We start from the raw sequence: 21990 nt of genomic DNA, 5'->3' as shown, positions 1-21990 counted from the left end.
GATATGGTCAAATTCAGGCTAAAAAGTACATTTGAGAAAATGTGATCCCATATATAGAGCCACATTAAAAGTGCATGATTTGGAAAAAAATAATTAGTGTAGGAACCATGTGAGCTCAGGCTAGTTCCTAATATGACTCTTCTTGCCTTGTTGTTACCCTATAACAGATGGATGTGCTGAATGGCTGCACACGAATGATACAAGCTTGGGGTGCAGGGACACTTAACCATGTGCACTCTGCATTTGGACACGTGTGACAGCAGATCATATGATATCCCTTCTGACATATATCACATGTATTGTCCCCCCTATTGTACAGCGCTGAGCAAACCCTTTGGCGCTATATAAACTCGTAGTAATAATAATAATAATAATAGACAAAGCTCTGGAGTCATAGCAAAGCATCTATAAGCAGCTCTGCCATCCATGCTCAGTTTAAGGTTCATAAGGTGAATATATGTGATGTGGGCGATTGTGCAGTAAAGAGGCCTATCACCTCCCATGCAGAACTGTGTAACCACTATGCTACCATGTAGGATAAGTGTCAGGTGAATACTAGCCTGTTAATGACAGCTAAAGAAGAATGATTTTAATTTGCAGGTTTGATTACTAGTATTCTGCACAGTATTTTGTGTTTTAATTGCTGTATTACAACAAGCACTGCTTTACTCAGATCTAAACTATTGCACAATGTGGAACAGGCATTTAGATAGGGTTAAAGCCTTCGAAGACCACAATAAATACATAATGACGCCAAGAATGGAAGCAAACCCACAAAACAAACAGAACACATACACTCCATCGCTCTAGGGCTTTGTTTTGGGATTAGGTGAAAGTACAATCATTAGATCAGCACAGAAACCTAGGAGGAGCCATAACTGTTCACTGATAGTTCTCCAGGGCAAGAAGAGCTAGCCAAGCCTAACAGCATTGCGTAATAACAGTGCTCGGCAAAAACATAATTACTGCAAGTAATGTTGGGAAAAAAATCTCGCCATGGCATTGCAAATGTTCCTGAAATACTACAAAGGGTTTTCAAGGGGGATGTTAAAATGTCTTCAGGCAAGTTTGAAAATCCCATAGACAATTCTGAAATATTCATGTACTGACCCTATGCACCATTATATATCTGAATGATATTCTATTGATTACTATATGTAAGGGTTACATTTTTTGGAGGATTTAGAGGTCTTGCTAATGATTTAATTACAGCAATTTCTCTAATGTAAGCGTTAATGTACTAAATAGCATGACATATCAAAATCATTAAGAGGATCATGTTTCCAGAACACATACAATGCAGTCAGCTGAAGAAAACCTCCATTTCTATGTACGCATTTTAAATACAAATACAATGCAGCACAGGGTGCACAATAATGAGCAGAAAAATTAATATTCAATTAGCAAGGACAAGTTGGATATAGATAGCAAGATGCTTTACATACTGTATATGAACATTAAGACCAGTAACCTAATCAACATAAGTCTGTCCATGTGTTTGCACCAAGTTCAAGAGATTTTGTAGGCATTGGAGGAGGAGGGGGTTAAATATGGGACATAATGGTGTGAGAAGGGGGTTAAATATGGGACATACCGGTAATGGGGTGGGGAGGGGATAAATGGTTTCATGGGGGTCCTGGGTGAAAGGTGATAGGGGCTCAAAACCTGATAGAGTAACAATGGATGGAATTTTAGAGTTCAAGAGCAAATCCTAAACAGAGAAAGTTGTCCATTCAGGGCTGCCTTATTTTAGTATATTATTATTATTATTATTATTATACAGTATTTATAAAGCGCCAATAGTTCGCTCAGCGCTGTACATTACAAAGGGGGACAGAACATGTGACAGAACAATACCAATACAATGCAAAACATGAGGGGATCGAGGGCCCTGCTCTTTCGAGCTTACAATCTAGGAGGGAGGGGATGGTGCCACAGGAGGAGATAGCTGTGGGGGATGGAGTGGTAGGAAGAGTGGAGGAGGTCGGCAAGTTAACAGGGGGCGGGGTAGGCTTCCCTGAAGAGATGGGTTTTCAGGGTGCGCCTAAAGGAGAGGAGAGTAGGTGATAATCTGATGGGTTGGGGCAGGGAGTTCCAGAGGATGGGTGACACCCTGGAGAAGTCCTGGAGGCGGGCATGGGAGGAGGAGACCAGGGAACTAGAGAGAAGGAGGTCTTGTGAGGAGCGGAGTGTGCGTGCTGGGCGGTACTTGGATATTAGGTCAGTGATGTAGTTCGGGGCAGTATGGTGGACAGCTTTGTACGTCAGCGTTAGGATTTTGAATTTGATCCGTTGCGCAATCGGAAGCCAGTGGAGGGATTGGCAGAGGGGGGTGGCGGAAACGGAGCGGTTGGAAAGTATATTTAGGAATGTGATCTTGCAGAGTAGCTTCAATTTTGCCATCAACTATGGCATGGGTGACCTGGTTCTTAGCTTCAATGAGGCCAAAGTTCAGTTTTTTCTAGGCATTAGCCACGGTTCTGTTTTGCTGCAGTCGTGATTTGAAGGTGAAGTTTAAATTGGGCATTGGTGGTGTCTTGGGGGAGTTTATCAAGGAGAGCTATTATTGGGTTCAGGATGGTGGTCCTGTTAAGCACCTTGGCAATGATTCTGAAGATTTCCAATCAGAATTTACTAACTATTGGGCACATCCACCATACATGCAAGTAGACTCCCATTCCTGCAGTCCTGGAAGCATACAGAAGGATAATTTGGAATGGATTTAGAAATTCATGCAGGGAACAATTACCATCAGGAGAGGACTTTGTTCTATTTCTCAGGTTCTATGTTGACACCATCATAGGTTTCCACAAGCTAATATAAGATGCGGCAAAGTTTAGAAAGCATAAAAAGGAGTTGAGATAAGGCCTGGGGAGTGGGGGTCCCTATTGCACATCTTCTTGAACACAGTGAACTCGTCCAAAGACGAACGAAAGTGTTTACATAATGTTTGAAAGGACAGAATCCTGTTGGGACCTGTTAGGTGGTGCAATAAGGTTAGTTTTAGGTCTGACCAGGTTCAAAAAAGAGGCAAGGGAGGTATAGGCTGAATAAAATGAAGGGTTCTGTAAAAAAGAAAGCATTGGAGCATGTAGGGAGAGAAGTCCGAAGCATTGTTTAATACAGTCCCAAAGAATGAGGGAGTGTGATGGGATTTGAGAGAAATGTGTAATCCTTTAGTGCTATCCAAGGAAGGTTGGCGACTGTTAATGAGTCGGAATCTGCTGCTAGTAGACGTTGCCCCAAGCCCCGCCTTGACTCTGCATCCCCCTTTTTTAATGTGGATTGCCAACCAGATGAAACAAATAGAACCATACATAGGTAGGTTATGTCAAAACATCAGACTGCGAAAAGTCAAGTCTAGTATCAACAAACATAACCAGCTTTAATCAAATGGTATGCTCATAGCAGTAACACTGGGTAACTGTACACTGGTATTTGGATTGTGTTACAATTGCCTTCGGCTTGGCTCCAGGTAAACAGATAAATCACAACGGTGAAATAGATATAGGAGTCTGGTTTTGCTTGCTAAATGATTCAACTTTTTCAATCCAAAGCAGAGATCTGCAGTTTTGCCACACAGCACAGGTAAGGGCTCGTTCACACTTGACTGTTTTACCAACGCCTGCCAAACGCCCCTATAGCGTTTGGCAAGCGTTGGTCTGGCGTTTGCGGAGCGTTTTTTAACGCTCGGCAAACGTTCCACAAACGCGGTTTAGCGGCGGTTGCTAGGCGTTTGCCGAGCGTTAAAAATGCTCCGCAAATGCCTATAATGAAGTTTAAATGGTGTTACCGCCCCGCAACCGTGCCGCAAACGCTAGCCGGGCGTTTTTCCGGAGCGGCACCATAGACTAGAATAGGAGGCTTCAACGCCTCCTGACTCGACCAGAGGCATCCGTTTTGCTGCGACTCGAACATTGGAACAGCACCATGTGGTGCCATGTGCAGAATTTTCAGAGGCTTTTGGGAAGCGGTAAAAACGCTTCCCAAACGCCTCTCTGCCACCTGCACACAACGCTAGTGTGAACATAGCCTAAGGGAGAGAACCTGATCTTTCTTTGCTGCAGTTTCATTTACAGCTGTCCTTATTACCCTGCTTACCACTTGACAGAAAAAGTGAGAAACAGCAGACTAATAAGCTTATCTTTATGTCACTCTGCTCCTTCAATTCTATCTGAATGCTCCTAGCACTGCAGCACACCTGACTGACCTGTTTTGCTGCTTTTCCCTTCCCCCGTATGCTGTGCTGTACAGGAACTACAAGATGCTGATAACAAGCCCAACTCATATACTTTTACAATTCTATACCACCTCCTTTCCTTTACCACCATGAACCACAAAGCTCTCCCCTTGGACCCTTTCTTTGTTGTCTATACCTAAAGTTTAAGCCGACTGATTCCCTTGTCCCCTTCTCCCTTCCCCCGTATGCTGTGCTGTAGAGGGACTACAAGATGCTGATAAGCCCAACTCATATACTTTTACAATTCTATACCACCTCCTTTCCTTTCCCACCATGAACCACAAAGTTCTGCCCTTGGACCCTTTCTTTGTTGTCTATACCTAAAGTTTAAGCCGACTGATTCCCTTGTCCTCAATATCACTTATTCTCCAAGCTCCAGATCTCTTTTTTTTTTTTTTTTTTTATAAGATTTGCACATCTTGGTGCATTGCGTGTATGGAAGCCTATTCACTTCAATGGGCTGACCCACCTGTTCGCACCAGAGAACTGCAAGCACCTTTTTTAAAAAAACACATGGCACTTTGTTGCTGTGAGTTTTGGCTCACAATTTTGCACATGTATTAGCAAGGTGTTTTGGGGTGCAATTAAGAATGACACTGCCACACACCTGCAGAAGAGATATTCTTTTTTGTGTGTGTTGCAGGAACGTGCACAATTTTGAATGCGATTCTGCATCGCAGAGATGTGAACCTATCCTTAAGTCTAGTATAGACAAAACAAAGCCTGCAATTATTTCACCTTCACTGCATGCTTCCCTGCCCAAAACAACAAGACCAGCAGAAACATCTACATGACTTTGCTCAAATTGAAAGAATTTGTTGCAGTCTTCTCCCCTGTTCAGAATTCAGGGTGCAAAAATGTTCTACCTACCAAAGGATTTGTAGTCATCCTTTATGTACTGAGATTTACACAGCTTTTCCCCACAGCACAATCCTGTATAGCAAGAAAGAGGATCTAATCTTTCTCAGCCTAATTTTTTGCTTTCACAAACAGCAGTCCTCCCCTCCTCACCACAATATCACCCACCGGTGACTGGACAGCGAAAGGAGAAGCAGCAGACTGATGAGCTCATCTCTCTGTCACTCTGCTTTTTCCTATCACAATGCTCCTTGTATTGCAGCACACCTGGTTGGCTCTGCATCTACCTCCCCCTCTCTGAACTCTGCTGTAGAGACTGAATTAAATAGGATTTGTGGTTCTCAAATGTAGTGTAGTTCTGCTTTAAATATACAGTATACATTCTTATTGTGTATACTGGTTTAATCAGCTTGATTCTGTGTATATACATACGTATATGCAGAATGTGCTATTTTTAAGTGTAGCACTGTATTGCCTTTCTTGGCAGGTTTTCAATATCATCTTATCTTAGAAGGTATTGAATAGGTTTTCAGACTAATATATGGATTGCCACTAAACCAATCAAATACAAATCATGAAAATATGTATCAATTAGAAATGTACCAACCAAACCAAAAATGAAAATAAGGAGAACCTTTGCAGCATTGACCAAAAATGGTTGGCATGAACAATCCCCCCTCCTTTCTCCTATTCTTGTCACTGGGTTCCCCAAGCAATACATGATTTGCAGGCTCTAAGCACAAATGTTATTTCCAGCAAAGGTGTCTGTAGTTTTGCCATGACTTATCCTATAAACAAGAATGAGATAAGCTGTGCTCTTTTAGAAATGGCTCTTCCCCTTTATCACTGCCCTACTAGGGAAGTAGATATCAGAGGCTGTCCTCCATATCTGTAAATATTTAGAATTAGAAGCAGGGAGTTAAGTGTATGGAGGCTCACGTCAGCCACTGCTTATTCACTGCTGATTCCCTGCTGTACAAGTGTCATGAGTCTATTTATAGGCATGCAGTCACATCATAACAATACCAGTGTGCCATTAACCAATGCGGACAGGGAGAACGGGCCTCAATAGGCTGTGCAGCAAGTGAAACACAAACCACTTCCACCTACTGACTAAGCTGCATGTTACTTTATTACTGAATTAATGCAGACTAATGTACGCTAGACACTGGACTGCCAGAATCTAAAAGCTAAATGCTCTTTGACACTGCATGAGCAGAGATGTGCCTGAGGCAGCATCTAAAATGGGGCCTCCCATTGCTTTGGCAAGCAGACAATTGTGTTAAGGTGAATTAGCCAGGAATAGAGTAATTCTAACAAAACTATTGTACAAAAACACCTTTACGTTAATCTGCTGTTCAGTTTTCCATCTCATTAGCTTATGTACATCTATTTCAATGCAAATTGTAGCAGTATTTTTTTCCCATTTTTCTTGTTATAATACATTCAAAAGAATGTGCCTGAAGCGGCTGCATATTTCTAAAAGGAAACCCCCTCTAAACCCAGGAACATAAATAGAATACACTTTGAAAACACATCAGATCTCAATGGGGAAAAATATGCTGGATATCTATACTGATATGGACTGGGTAATGTGTTACGAATGTAAGGATGCCCCATCGTTTAATGAAAATTAAAATGATCAACCTACTGAATTCAAAGACACCCCAAAAATCAAAGTGAAAAACCTTATGCAGCAGGCTAGTCCTTTTTGCTGAAATTTCACTGCGGCAACTCAAAATGGTAGTTTATATGGCTCCCATGTGCTTGTATGCATGCCTGACAATGTTGGGGCATGCTCCTAATGAGACGACATATGGTGTTCAGGGGTATTTCCTCCCAGCTCTGGACCAGGGCATCATTAAGCACCTGGACAGTCTGAGATGCTACCTGGTGGCGTCGGATGGACAGAAACTAGATATTCCAGAGGTGTTCTATTGGATTTAGGTCAGGCAAGCATGGGGCCATTCAATGGTATCCATTCCTTCATCCTCCAAGAACTGCCTGCATACTATCGCCTCATGAGGCCAGGCATCGTCGGGCACCAGGAGGAACCCAGGACCCACTGCACCAGCATAGGGTCTGACAATGGGTCCAAGGATTTTATCCCGATACCGAACGGCAGTCAGGATACCGTGGTCTAGCCTGCAAAGGTCTGTGCATCCCTCCATCCCCCAGACCATCGCTGACCCACCACCAAAACGGTCATGCTGAACCCTTTCACGTCTGCCACATGTGCTCAAAGTGAACCTGCTCTTATCTGTGAAAAGCACAGGCCTCCAGTAGCGGACCTGCAAATTCTAGTGTTCAATGGAAAATGCCAATCAAGCTCTAAGGTGCCAAACAGTGAGCATGGGGCCCACTAGAGGATGTCGGGCCCTCAGCCCACCCTCATGAAGTCTGTTTCTGATTGTTTGGTCAGAGACATTCACACCAGTGGCCTGCTAGAGGTCATTTTGTAGGGCTCTGGCAGTGCTCATCCTGTTCCTCCTTGCACAAAGGAGCAGATACCGGTCCAGCTGAAGGTTAAGGACCTTCTATGCTCTATGTTCAGCTCTCTAGTAACTGCCTGTCTCCTGGAATCTCCTCCATGCTCTTGAGACAAACTTTTCGGCAATGGTACATATTGATGTGCCATCCTGGAGGAGTTGGACTGCCTGTGCAACCTTCTGTAGGGTCCAGGTATCACCTCATGCTACCAGTAGTGACACTGACCCTAGACAAATGCAAAACTAGTGAAAAAACAGTCAGAAAAGATGAGTAGGGAAAAAAATGGCAGTGGCCTCCACCTTTAAAACCATTCCTGTTTTGGGGGTTGTCTCATTGTTGCCCATCCAGTGCACCTGTTAATTTCATTAACATCAAAGCAGCTGAAACTTAATAACAACCCCCTCTACTACTTAACTGACCAGATAAATATCCCAGGAGTTTAACTGACTTGATGCTATACTCTGATTAATAAGTGTTCCTTTAATTTTTTTGAGCAGCGTAAATTGCAGCTTACCAGTCCACAGGTGTGGTGGCTGCTTTAGTTTCCATTCTTCAGGCTCTTTTCACCTGATGATTCTGCCATTACCACACTTCCTGTCCTAGAGTGACAACGCTCATTAACTGTACCATATCTATAGAAGAGCAACATTGTCACCCTGGACAAGGAAGTTAGAACCTCACTGCCTTTTTTGCAGAACAGGTATTTTTTCCCACTTACTGAAAAAAGGTGCAACAAAGTCATTTTAATGGTTCATTAAACCAACCAAAAGGGGGCAAAGGTTGGATTGTTAAGGGTTTACATACACTTTAAAATGTTTTATACTTGACTTACTAAAAATACAAGTTTTAGTCCCAAATGATCTTATATTATGCTTGTCTAAGATTGATCAGATGCCGTAAGACTAGTCAAACCAGTTTGGACAATCAGCATACCACATTGTTTGTGCAGCTTTCATCTAGCTTTAAAACAGAATGACCCATGAGCTCAGTTACCATCTTTAGGTGCAGTACATCTCAGGCAATGTAACAATTCCCAAACCTCAACCATTACAATGGATCTAGAAAATAATATAGACTTAATACAGTCTATATCAGAAGAACTTAGAAGTTATGAGTGACAGGGAAGAAACGAAAGGTCAAGGAGACTTGTAAGGTATCACACATACAGTATCCACATGCATTGTAGATATGGTGCCTTGGATGAAAGTAATGGTATGCAGATAAAATGAGACAGTATGAATGCTAACCAAACCATCTTAAAATAATTTTGAGAGACTGTTTAAAGTCTTGGTTATGATCTGAAAGTCTTGTTTTGAAAGTAAATGCTTTTTACAACAAGGGTATGGTGTGTGAAAAATCCTAAATTTGTAAAGCAAAACGAGGTGATAAGAGGAACATTTCCCATGAACAACCAGGGTTTTTCATATGAGGAGGGCCAGTTGTACACAGAGGAATCCCACATCTCAATATGGGTCTGCTGGTTTTGGTCTTAATACGTGTATGCAAAAAGTGGAATGCACTTCATTAAGAACGAAGAGATGATTTATCCATTAGAACAGCCTGGGAAGCTTAGATTTAGAGTGCTATGAAGAAGATGGTGGGCTGCTTTGAAGCAGAATGGTCCAGATTAGATTAACATTTAAAGTGAGAGAACATCTTTAAATCCATACTTGTGGCTAAGGTTATGGGACTTTCATATCAGTTCTGACACCATTCCATTTACCATGTCTCCTTCATTCATCATCAATTTAAATTCAGTGGTACACAATCTTTTTTAAATTGGCATCCCAGCTGTTAATGTGTCACACAAAGTTTATCTGTAACTTAAGAATGCATTAGATTTTTAAAACGTACACTAATTCTACAAGCTTTATATGTGACAATCTAATATTCTTACAGAGATGTTATGGACTTTATGTGATGACTTTGGTGTCTGAATGACCATTATGCAAGGTGACTAACTGCCACTGTCTATTCCACACAATATGCATTTTCTGTGTAGGAGTGTTTTCTGGATCTACCATCTATAAATAGTTTGAGACTACATAGAAAAAGATTACTTTCAAAATTCCTATTTTCCTGAAAGTCCTTGAATTCTCATGAGATTTGTTTTAAAAAACAAAAACTACCTGTATGAGGGCTGACAACTGTATCAGAGACCCAACAAAACCCAGTATTTCCAGTATGGAGCAAAAGTCTACACTTTATCTTAATTCTCTCAAAACCGTGTGATTCACCCAGTCCAAGGAAGTAGTGCCAGGCAAGAAGAGGAAGGCATGCCTATCCCTATTTATAAATTTTGAGTTTCAGAAATATTTGCTTATATTTTTGGGGTGTCTGCAGCAGTGGATTGTGGTGAAAGTAGGAGCAGCCAATGGCACCTACTAGAAAGTGTCTTACTTTTTGTACAAAAAGTATTCACCAAGTATTTGCAGCCTCTACATGTAATCAGGAGCATATCACACAGTTGGAAACATTCTCCAAAATTATATAGGACATTTTAATGGTAGTGAAGAAAAGAGTGTGCTACAGCAAATTATAGGCATTCTCAAATGTGGGAGTGAATTTAAGGCTTGTAATTTCCCTACAACTAACATTTTAATGTCAGTCACAGTAGTGGATGGCATTTTTTTTTTACCACAAATATTCACAATGTAAATATAATCTAAAAATACTATTACCATTCTTATTATCTATACATTGGCAGGTATTGGAAGTTAGTCATCGCTAACAGAGCAGATGATTTGTTTTTTAAATATTGCAGGTAAACTTATTTTCCATTCACTGTCAGTATGAAAGAGTGAGGTTTTTCTTCTGACATTTTATCCCAAGCAAGGCCCATATAAGGAACTTTTTGAATACTAATCTATTGGATGAAATGTAAAAGACTAAAGAAAAGGAGATGCACAGTGACACGATGGTTAACACTATTGCTTTGCAGCATTGGAGCACTCGTTTCCAATCCTGTCCAGTATACCACCTGTATGTAGTTTGCATGTTCTTGGGTAGGTTTCCCCAGGGCATTCCAGTTTCCTCCCACACGCTAAAAACTCACTGGTAGGTTAAGTGGTTTCTTTCAAAATTGGCCCTAGTATGTGAGTGCATGCATGTATGTATGCATGTGATATAGGGACATGAGAATGTTAGCTCCTTGAGGGCAGGGACTGATATGAATGTACACTATATAAATCAATGGGTAAATTATTGGCACTATGTAAATACTTTGCATCCACTGACAAAAATGCAATGTGTTTGGCAATGGCATCCATCCCGAGCAAGTGACCCCCTTGGTTCACTGTGCAGAAAAGCTGCTGCTTGGCATGAGACCTGGAAGACAACAGTGAACACTGGAGTAGCAGAGGCTATTACTGTGGCTATCCACTATCCACAGGGACACCACGGGTATGGTGGATGCATACATACGCTGGACCAACGTAAAGCCATATCTGGACTTTAACTGCTTGTTTTGCCTATGGGATGATTAAAAACGGTGATATACTTACCTTATTCCTCTCTCCCCTGGCAGTGGGAGCTCTCCTCTGCTGACTGCTTCGGAATGTGGGCAGGCCCTCAGCATCCTACTGTACAATGCAGGACAGCTGGTCTTGCATTGTAAGAAAAGATGTCAGGGAGCTGTCATCTGTCAGACAGCAAAAGCAAGAGGCTCCAGGGTAATAGTCACAGGAAGAGGATACAGCCTGCAGGTGCAAGTAAAAGGGAAAGTATATCACCTTTTTAATAACCCCCTAGGAACTACAAACAGTTAACTCTTGCAGTGGTAAAAGGGACTCAAGGGTAAATATTTTTCATCCCATAAGTTTAGCTTTAAAAGAAGTGTATACTTAAAAAAAAAAAAAAAAGTGTAAAAGCATGCTAGAGCGCAAACAAACAAACATGCACTAGATATGCAAACATTTTCTATATAAAAGAGAAGGCATTTTGAACTCACCATTGAGCCCATTGAAGGACACGGGAAGTCTTCCACACCTTCGGGTTACACTGCTGCCTATAGGAGAAGTGGACACTGACAAACAAAAAACTGTAGGCCAGCCGAGGACAAACCCACCTACTACCAGCATGTCTCATTTTTGTAGCAAAGCAGTATCGAGCGCATGATAAACACAGTGGGACCTGTGTCCCCTAATGGACTCCAAGAAAGCAATTTACAGTGAGTACAAATATCTTATTTTCTTTCTCATCCATTAAAGGACACAGGAAGTTTTTAAGCTTCGGGACATACAAAAGCAGTCCAAATGAGGAAAGGGTCACACAACAAACAAATGCTAACAGGTCCCTGCCTGCCTGTTGCCTAGGCCTGGAATGTACACAATTGCCAAGGCTGGGAGGTTAAGTTCTGCCTAGGACAGGATCCATTCTACCATTCTTACAGCGGTGAGACTCCAAACCACCACTCCTTGATCGATGAAAGCCACTGTTGTGGCACTGTCTGACTGTATCCAGATCAGATGACCCTTCAGCAGGATGGTCAAAGACAGAAGCAGCCATAGCACCCAAAGCTCCAGGATGTTGCGTGGCATCTGAAACTCCTCCTCTTACCAAGTCCCCTACACTGACAGGGTGCCCAGGACGCTTTTGTTCAACATGCTGGCATCTATTGTGGCAAAGACAGGAAGGATGGACTTTTCCTGACTCCAGAGCTGGATTCCTGAGCCACCAAGCCAGGGACCTTGGTAACAAACTAATTGGTCTGTCCAGGGACCAGAATGACTTGTCCCATGATACAGAATGTTGCTTTGTAGAGGTCTGAAGGGACACTGGGTGAATAGAATTGTTCCAAAAGAGAACGATGACATGCCTGACAAAGGGGTCCTGCGCAGCTCCGAAATGTTGCACTTTCTTCTGTGATGGGATCTTTTTGCAATAAAACCTCTTTGGACCTTATTTGGAGATCCATGGTGCGCTGGCGAATATGTACGTTTGCCTATGATGTTTCCAGCCCCAGCTGGTAGTTGCTACAGCACCTGCTATTGATGAGCAGTGGTTCCAGGAATGTATATGATTGGAATAAAGACAAGATTGCTCCAAAAGGAGGTTGCCATCAGGACTCTCATGCAAATGCAGACCGTTATATGGCTCCAGGACTGGAGAGTTCAAATCTGAGACTGGAGTGTCAAAATTTTCTCTGGTTGAAGAAACATTCTGACCTGAGCTGTGTCCAGGATCAAACCCAGATACGTCAAATCATGAGTCAGTTCCACTGAAAATGTCTGAAGGTTCAGGATCCATCCGAACTGCTGTAATGTCTGGACAGTCAAAGCCATGTTTTTGTACACAGCTTGTGCCAACTGTTCATTCAACAGGAGGTCTCTAAGTATCCCACAATGTGGATGTCATGAGAGCACAGCAGGTCTAATAATGGGGCCAGCACCTTGATGAATACTAACAGTACAGTTGAGAGGCCAAACAACATGGCCACAAACTGGTACTGCAGGGGGCCCGACAGCAAACATAGGAATTACTGTTGTGCAGGAAAGATGGGGACATGTAGGTAAGCATTGTTGATGTTCACAGAAGCCAGACAGTCTCCTTAATAAAGGGAGGCTATGACAGATTTGGTAAATTCCATGCGAACTTTCCAGACTCCAATGAAGACATTCAAAGCTCTGAGATAAAGAATGGGGACAATGTCCTTTTTAGGCTTGGGAATAGTGAACAGATTCTAAGAAACCACCACTGGAAATATTCTGCCATAGGAACTGGGGCAATGACACATTAATCAGGAATACCCGAGGGGTCTCAATGGAAATCTGCTAATCTGTGTGGTGACACAGGAATGTTGGATATGAGAACCCAAGGAGATGGCAGGGAGACAAACTTTAGTCTGTAGTCTGGGGATATCTCCTCCTGCACCAAAATATTGGAGATAAAAGCTGTCCAAGCTTCCACAAGGCAAGGGTTAAAAAAAAACCCTACTCTAAAAAGTGCATGCAGAAGAAAGTTTGTCTGACTATATGGCAAACATTGAGTGCCAGTCCTTGTATGTGGATGGTGAGCTAAGCTTGGAGAGTTTAGATGAGTAGGTCAAGGGAGTAGAGAAACAAAAGGAGTGTTTCTCAAATTTCAGAGGAGAAAACTCCACAGTCTGTTCCTTAGGAAAGCTCTAACAAGGAAAATGGGTGTTCTTGCCACCAGTTGCTTCCATGACAATGTTGTCAAGAGCTGGTCTGAAGAAACCTTGTCCCTCAAGGGTTATGTATATGAAACGCTTTTTACATAAGGGTTCTGCTGTCCAGCACATAAGACAAAGTGCCCTACACAAATCTACCAACATGGGAAATATGTGAGAGAGGAGATTGAAGGCTTCCAGAAAACCATCACAACTAAAATACATTGTTTTAGTCATCTACACTATGCCTTCCATAAGTGAGGGATCAACTGCACCAGGCACCATGCGGTTAGACAAGTATGGTCACAGCCAGAAGTACAGTAAAAACAGAGCTATTAAAAAGAGTTTACAAACACTTATCAGTTGGGTTATTAAAAACACCTTGTGAAGGAGGAATGCTGCCTAAAGGTTTAGGGAAAGCAAATGCCTTGGATGCCCCCGATCTCAATAGACAAAAGGACTGGTGTAAAGGGAAAGTCTTTGTGACCTTTGAAGTTTTAAATGACCCAATGTTGATAACTGCATTGGTGGAAGCAACATGGTGATCTCCCACTTTCAGAGTGGTGACCACTTCCATCAATAATAGCCAAAATGGTCTACTTTACTTTTTGGGAGTAACAGCAGTATACTGTGATTCATCATGCTAAGCTTATCAGTCAAGGACTGGAGAGATTCAGAATAAAAGTACCTGGTGGTCAATGTGTCAGAAGCCTCAGGGAAATCATTTATAGAATCTGCAGGACAGAGTAATGGAGGGCACCTGTAGCATCTGCAGAGACAGCAGATAACTGGGTGATACAGATCAAAGTCCTGCATGACTGTAGTAAAAACCTCAGCCAAAAGGGAAGAAGCTGCAGCCACTCCTGACAGAGCTAAAGAGGACTGTAAGGAAGGGACAGACTTCAAGAGCAGAGGACAACATGACTTCAGGCTGCAAACCCCCACCCCCATTGTCTAGAATCAGACATGTTGCAATCACGCGTGAAAAGGCAACATAGGTCAGATAACTGGAGGTGGCCAAAGTCACCTCTGTGCAGCAGGAACAGAACAAAGTTCATCATTGCTCTTGCAAGGAGCCTCAGTGAGGGAGGAGCATCCTTGTCGCTATATGGCACAAAAGAGCAGAGAGGGGTAAGCACTCCTACAAACAGATGACGTCAGCACTCAGTTCCACAGTGTTAACCTCATTTGCAAGAAAACTGGTAGGAATGAGGATCAATAGCACCTAGTAACCTAAGTGAGTCAGCTCCCGCATGAAGAAAAAAAAATAAAAATCTGAAAAATAAAAAAAGCGAAAAAGTTATCTAATAAAAACGTATTATATAAAACAGGAAAAAGGATGTTCACCTTCTTAGGAATTAGCAGAAAATGGAGGCATGTTGGTAGTTGGAGGGGTTGTGAGGGTGGGAGGGGTAGTTAACCTGGGCTGGTCTAAAGTTTTATTGTTCGTCAGTGTCCATTCCTTCTGTACCTGGCAGTATAACCTGAAGGCTAAAGACTTCCTGTGCCTTTCAATGAATGAGAAAACAAAACATTTTGTATAAACTAATGTTTTTGCACAGCCAGGAATTGAGTGACACTGCTGAATGTTAGCCCATATCCCACAGGTTTTTATTGATGAGGAGGCTAGATCAAACTATAAACATGTACCAAAGCCCTTTTGTTCCTTACTACAGATCACTGGCAAATCTAGTGACAAAACTGCCTCCTGGGGAATTCAGGGTTTAGCTGTGCCAGACTAATGTCCTATTTATTTTTGGATGCTTGAACATCAAATCCAAAATGTTATGGATGCTGCAAATCATTTTCCTTATCTACTAATTGTACACCTAGTAATCATATTACATATATAAAATGCAGTAATTAACCTTAGATTGTACACCCCTTGATGGTTAGGAACTGATGTGAATGTACAATATATATGTAAAGCACTGCGTAAATTGATGGCGCTATACAAGTACCTGAAGAAATTCTAAAACATAATAAACTGTTTACATGACAATGCAAAGGTAGTTTCCCACAGAAAGAGAGCCAACCACTGATCATGTTTCAGGATAATCAATTTAAATTATAAAATGCGCTCTACTGCAATCACAATTCCACAGGCACAAAGATAGCCAAATGCAGTGAAGGACCTCTGTAGCTATTAGATAGTGATAAATAGTTTGTTGCTGTGTCTCACAATCCAGGTGGGTATGCTCATTTCACATATAGAAACTTCTGTGTGTTTTACATTGCCTATCTCAACAAAGCTTAACTCTGGGGAAATTTTACAGTTACCATTGCAGCGAGGCTCCCCCCACCACTGCAAAGAATAAATGCCAGTTTTTGTCTGGGGGAACAATAAAATACTCACCCAATCCATTGTTTCCCCTGGCAGCCAGTGCTCTCCTCTTCTGTGACCCTCCAATTGTGGACAGGCCCTTGGCATCATTACTTACTGCAGGTCCTACACTGTATGATATGACATCAGAATGCCTGTGACTGCACTGGTAACCCCACTGCAAGTATAACTTTGCATTTTCCCTTGAGATTAGCTTTAAGCAAATACAAATCCAAAAACAAAAATGTTATATATTGCAGCTTACCAGTTGCAAGTTATTAGTCACTAGAATGGTGGATGCACTGGTTTACTTTTAACCAGTTTCTTTTTTTTCACTTGTGATCCTGCCACTACTTATTCTTCCTATCCTGGGGTGAACGCACTCATTCACAATATTGTAGCTATGGCGTTTTGTAAATTGCTGACTATAGTCAAAAAACTTTTTTTTCTCAATTTTATATAGAGTAGAAAATGATCAGAACAGGATCCTGTCAGGTTTTTAGGCTGTCAGAGGCTCTGTTGGAGAGATTCCCTCACTTTCTGTCTGTTCTGAAGGTTGCTACTAAGACAAAAGAGAAGGGAAATCCGTACAGCTCGAATTTTGGCGGATTCCAGATGAATCAGTTCAAATTTGAGTTGTTGGTGACCCTGTTAGCACCACCTGGCTTAACAAAACCTGACTGGAAAATCAAAGAAGCCTGGTGGAAAACTGTCACCCAAGCAGTGACTTTATTCTATCAGATGCAGTCAGTAGTGCAGAAACTTCCCTCAATACTGCTGGATGGAGATAAAGAGAATTTTATTGATTTTTTTCTTTGTCTAACCACTTCCCCTCCGGAAGGTTTTACCCCCTTCATGACTAAGTCATTTTTCTATTCGGCCTTGTGCTACTTTAGCAGACAGTTCTGCATTTATGCAAAGCTGTACCCAAATGAAATTTACATACTTTTTTTTTTAACACAAATAGAGCTCGCTTTTGGTGGTATTTGATCACTACTGGGTTCTTTTTGCGATAGAAATGTACAAATGTCCAACAATTTTGAAACAAAAACCCCACATTTTTTACTATTTGCTATAAAACATAGTCAATTAAAAAAAAATTTACATTTCTTCATACATTTTGGACAAATTGTATTCTGCTACCTGTCTGTGGTAAAAATCCCAATAAGTGTATATTGATTGTTTTATGTAAAAGTTATAGCGTCTACAAACTATGGGATATATACTGGATATTTTAGCTATTTATTTCTAATACCAATGACGATGATCAGCGACCTGTAACGGGACTGCGATAGTGCGGCGGGCAATCTCACACTAACTGACCGGGGGGGGGGGGGGGGGGGGTTTAGGGATGGTTGGACCAACTCCCACTGACATCACCAGTGATATTAGGGAGGGGTTACCATCTAGGGCAATCAAGGGGTTAAATGTGTGCCTAGATATGTGTAATATGTGATGAGCTTCTTGTTTTTTTTCCCCCTGCTTAGCTGGGAATAAAAAAAACCCAGCAAGATCCCGTCACTGTACAGAGCTCTGTATTGTTTAGAATCACAGTACTCTGTTCCGTAAATCACGGAGTCGATCAGTGGGTCGTGGTGGTCAATCATTTGCCAAAAACCACTGATTGGCTTGTGCTCTAACGAATCACAGCACTGCTGGGCGGGGGAGGGGGAGGGGAGCACGTGGATCATGTACTAGATATGTGATCCAGCGCAGAGAGGCTGCTGTACTAGGTACGTGATCCAGCTCTGAGAGGCCAGTATGCTGCCGTACTAGTGCGTTAGTCAGTTGGCAAGCCGTTAACCCGCAGAGAAATCTAGCTGTGTATGGATAGCCTAACAGCCACACAGGCAGAAGTAAAAACACTTTCTAAAAATTAAGTACGGGAGTCCTAGAACCTGTATCAGCTTTTTAATTTAGTCTGTTTTACCTCCCTTCCTACATTAGTTAGTTTAACATAGATTATAAAGAAGACATATACATAATTTGCACTGTAGCATCATAGTTGAATCTTAGCATGTCCACTATAAAAAAATAAGAGGCTAAATCATAGCTGCCACTGCTGGCTCATTTTGAGGGTATATGCTTCAGGCATTTCCTCCTGCTCCAGTATTCACAGCCTAGTGAGAAACCGGCCATACAGTTAGGTCCATATATATTTGGACACAAGCACAATTTTAGTTTTTTTTTTCAGGTATTTACCAAAACATATTCAAGCTATAGTTATATAATGGATATGGGCTAAAAGTGCACACTCTCGTGTTTACTTTGAGGGTATGTACATCCAAATTGGAGGAAGGGTTCAGGAATTGGAGCTCTTAAGAGTAGCCATCCCCCCTTTTTTCAAGGGACCAAAAGTAATTAGACAATTGAGTCAAAAGCGGTTTCATGGCCAGGTGTGGGCTACTCCATTATTTCTTCATCAATTAAGCAGGTCAAAGGTCTGGAGTTGATTTTAAGTGTGGTATTTGCATTTTAAATCTATTGCTGTGAACCTACATCATGCGTTCAAAGGAGCTGTCAATGCAAGTGAAACAGGCCATTGTAAGGCTTCAAAAACAAAACAAATCCATCAGAGAGATAGCAGGAACATTAGGAGTGGCCAAGTCAACAGTTTGGTACATTCTGAGGAAAGAACGCATTGGTGAGCTCAGCAATATAAAGGCATGGACAGCCACGGAAGACAACAGTGGTGGATGATCACAGGATCCTCTCTATGGTAAAGAAAAACCCATTCACAACATCCAGACAAGTGAAGGACACTCTCCAGGAGGTGGGCATATCATTTGTCAAAGTCTACAATCAAGAGAAGACTTCACAAGAGCAAATACAGAGGGTTCATCACAAGGTGCAAAGCATTCATAAGCCTGAAGGACAGAAAAGTCACATTAGAATTTGCCAAAAAACACCTAAAAAAGCCAGGCCAGTTCTGGAAAAGCATTCTTTGGGCGGATGAAGCTAAGATTAATCTGTACAAGAATGATGGGGAGAAAAAAGTGTGTAAAAGGCTTGGAACAGCTCATGATCCAAAGCACACAATGTCATCTGTAAAACATGGTGGAGGCAGTGTAATGGCATGGGCATGCATAGCTTCCAGTAGCACTGGGTCACTGGTGTTTATTGATGATGTGACAGAAGCAGCCGGATTAATTCTGCAGTTTAGAGATATACTGTCAGCCCTGATTCAGCCAAATGCAGCAAAGTTGATTGGATGGTGCTTCACAGTACAGATGGACAATGATCCAAAACGCTGCAAAAGCAACCCAGGAGCTTTTGAAAGAAAAGAAGTGTAATATTCTGCAATGGTCGAGTCAATCACCTGATCTCAACCCAATTGAGCATGCATTTCACTTGCTGAAGGCAAAACTAAAGGCAGAAAGACCCACAAAGAACAACTGAAAACAACTGCAGTTAGGGCTTGGCAAAGGATCAGAAAGGAGGAAACCCAGTCTTTGGTAATGTCCATGGATTCCAGACTTCAGGCAGTCATTGCCAGTAAAGGATTCTCAACAAAATATTAAAAATGAACATTTTATTTAAGATTATATTCAATTGTCCAAAAAGAGGGATGGCTACTCTTAAGAAATGTAATTCCTAAACACTTCCTCCAATTTGCATGTACATACCCTCATATTAAACCTGAGAGTGTGCACTTTCAAGCCATATCCATTAAATAACTATAGCTTGAATATGTTTTGGTAAATGCCTGAAAAAAAACTAAAATTGTGCCTGTGCCCAAATATATATGGACCTAACTGTATTTGGTACCTCAACACTTTTCTGGATCTAAGCTTATGCCAGGCCAGTGATGCACTAAATTGTAAAGCAAGAACAAGAATCCTAGTCCTCCTGGGACCTACAATGTCAAAAACAAGTCAACAGCAGCACTTCTATTTTTATCCTGACAGGTTCCTTTAAAACCAAAATGATTTAGGCACCCAAAGGACATGGGTGGCAGACAGGGTAATGCTTAATATATAAAATAGGACAAGTAGTACAAATGGATGTAATAAATAACTCACCTGTCCTCAGTCTGCTGTTTTTCCTGGCTCCATGTTCCATACTGTCGGTCAGGATCTTGTACAAGTGAGTCTGTGTCCTTGTTACTTGTAGAGGATCTTGAGAAACACTGCTTTACATGGTCCTAAAAATATTTAAAAAAATAAAGGTGAGCAACTTGCACACTTACAGCTTCTATTTCATTTATAAACAAACACATTTACAGTTGCATTGGTCCAGCTTAGACTAATAAGTTGCCCATGCCTCTGGAAGCTGGAAACACGCAAGTAAACAATGCTACTCCAGTGATCTCTACTTGCATCTGGGTCCTTCCTTATTCATTGTAAAGACAGGAGCTCAGCTGCAAATGCCCCAATTGGAGCAGGTGAGGAGGCAGGGTGGTGACCTCACACTCTACCCCCTCCCCTGGACATAGTATTATGACAGCGTGGCCTGCCACTGTCATAATACACAGATTAGTGGCTAGAGACATTGATAGACAAAACAAAAGTTTTTTGCTGGTCCCTTAGATAGAAGTTGATCAAACTATTGACTTCTGTCAAGTGGGGGCGGGCACGCACACACTGAAATTTGGCAGGTCCAGTAGAACTAGAATTTAGATCAATCAGTGCATGGAAAGCTTCAATCTTCAATACCACTAGTTTCTTCATCTGTAAAACGGGTAGTAATTTTTTTTGACTGTGACAGTGTAGAAGTAGAAGTGGCAATGCCAACCGTTTGAGATCAAATATGCACATCAAAACGTGATCAAGAAAGATCAAATATCCTTTATCCAAAATATTTTATATTGAATGAGCAAAGCACATAAAAAGTAAGAAAACGATAAGCACTTCACAGTAATGATCTACTGTTCATAAAGGTAGGTCTCTTAAAAGGTGAGAGAAGAGAAGTGGCTCTTAAATATACTGCCAGCCCAACTTATAGGGAGGAGGATACAAGGGTGATTGGGATAGGCCTACTAACTTTAGATCTGGACTTCAACCATGTCAGCTATACACATGGTCCAAATGTCAGCTCGTTCCTACTGAACTGGCAGATATTTGGACCATGTGTACCCAGCTTAACATCAGAATTTTTTCACAAGACCAGGAACTGAAGTCCCATGGAATTTCATCAACTTGTCACGGATGGACGTAAACAATATACTGTAATTTCCTTAGCCAGCAACCACCAGGAAGTGAAGTTGGGTTAGGGTGTATATGGAATTTAAGAAAAATAACTCCGTCTTCTACAATTGCAAAACTGTTAAAATAGCAAAAAATAGCAAAATGTGAATAATTTCCTGCAGAAAAAAACAAAACCGCAATTCCCTGTATGCATCTCCAAGGGTTACAACCATCAATGAAGCATCTTCCCATGTTCTTGCGTATGTAACTTTAATAAGCTTTCACAATGACCTACGTTCTCACCATGCTTGTAACGGACTACTTGGCACCCCATTTCAGTGCATCCGTTCGAGAACTGCTTCCTCACCACTGGGACACAGGAACAAGGTATTATTGCTGGGCATTGCACCCAAGAAGTAGACGACACTAGCTTAGGTGCAGCAATGAACGGTTTATTGAACAGGTTTTTATACACTTCAAAAATAGGGCAGTCCCCACATGAACAATAAAAACAAATATTACATATTGGGATAAACATCCCACACTGATTAGATAAGGAGGTAAAGTTGACACAAGACTAATCCCATCATGTAGGAACCTCCAGGAGGACTAGCCAACAGACAGCTAGTGTTTGTTCCATTGTTCAATTAACAATGGAACAAATAAACAACGGTAAACACACAACACCTTGATAAAGAGATTACAGCAAATGACCTCAGCATCAGATTGCTTTGAGCTGATTATTTTAACATCTGCTCTGAGTCTAGGAGGGGGTTAAAGCAGTCAATACTGTTTTGGACACACAGGCCCCAAATCTGTATCCGGG

At 41.7% G+C, this 21990-nt stretch overlaps 1 protein-coding gene across 2 annotated transcripts in view; it reads right to left on the bottom strand.

Moving 5' to 3' along the window:
- The window catches only part of KIAA1671 (KIAA1671 ortholog), a 232064-nt gene that overhangs the window by 18666 nt on the left and 191408 nt on the right, over window positions 1–21990 (bottom strand). Inside the window, exons 6-7 of one of the 2 annotated variants that reach the window (XM_089684113.1) lie at window positions 20061–20182; window positions 11538–11594 (exon numbers count right to left, since the gene is read on the bottom strand). In XM_089684113.1, the coding sequence (XP_089540239.1) occupies window positions 11538–11594; window positions 20061–20182 (179 nt within the window). The remainder of the gene's footprint in view (window positions 1–11537; window positions 11595–20060; window positions 20183–21990) is intronic. The other variant, XM_089684114.1, reaches the window with a different exon arrangement.

This window comes from Staurois parvus, unplaced genomic scaffold, assembly GCF_062004578.1.
Source record: "Staurois parvus isolate SC_StPar_1 unplaced genomic scaffold, SC_StPar_1.0 ptg000336l, whole genome shotgun sequence".
NCBI lineage: Eukaryota > Metazoa > Chordata > Amphibia > Anura > Ranidae > Staurois > Staurois parvus.
This window is presented reverse-complemented; position numbering and strand designations above follow the sequence as displayed.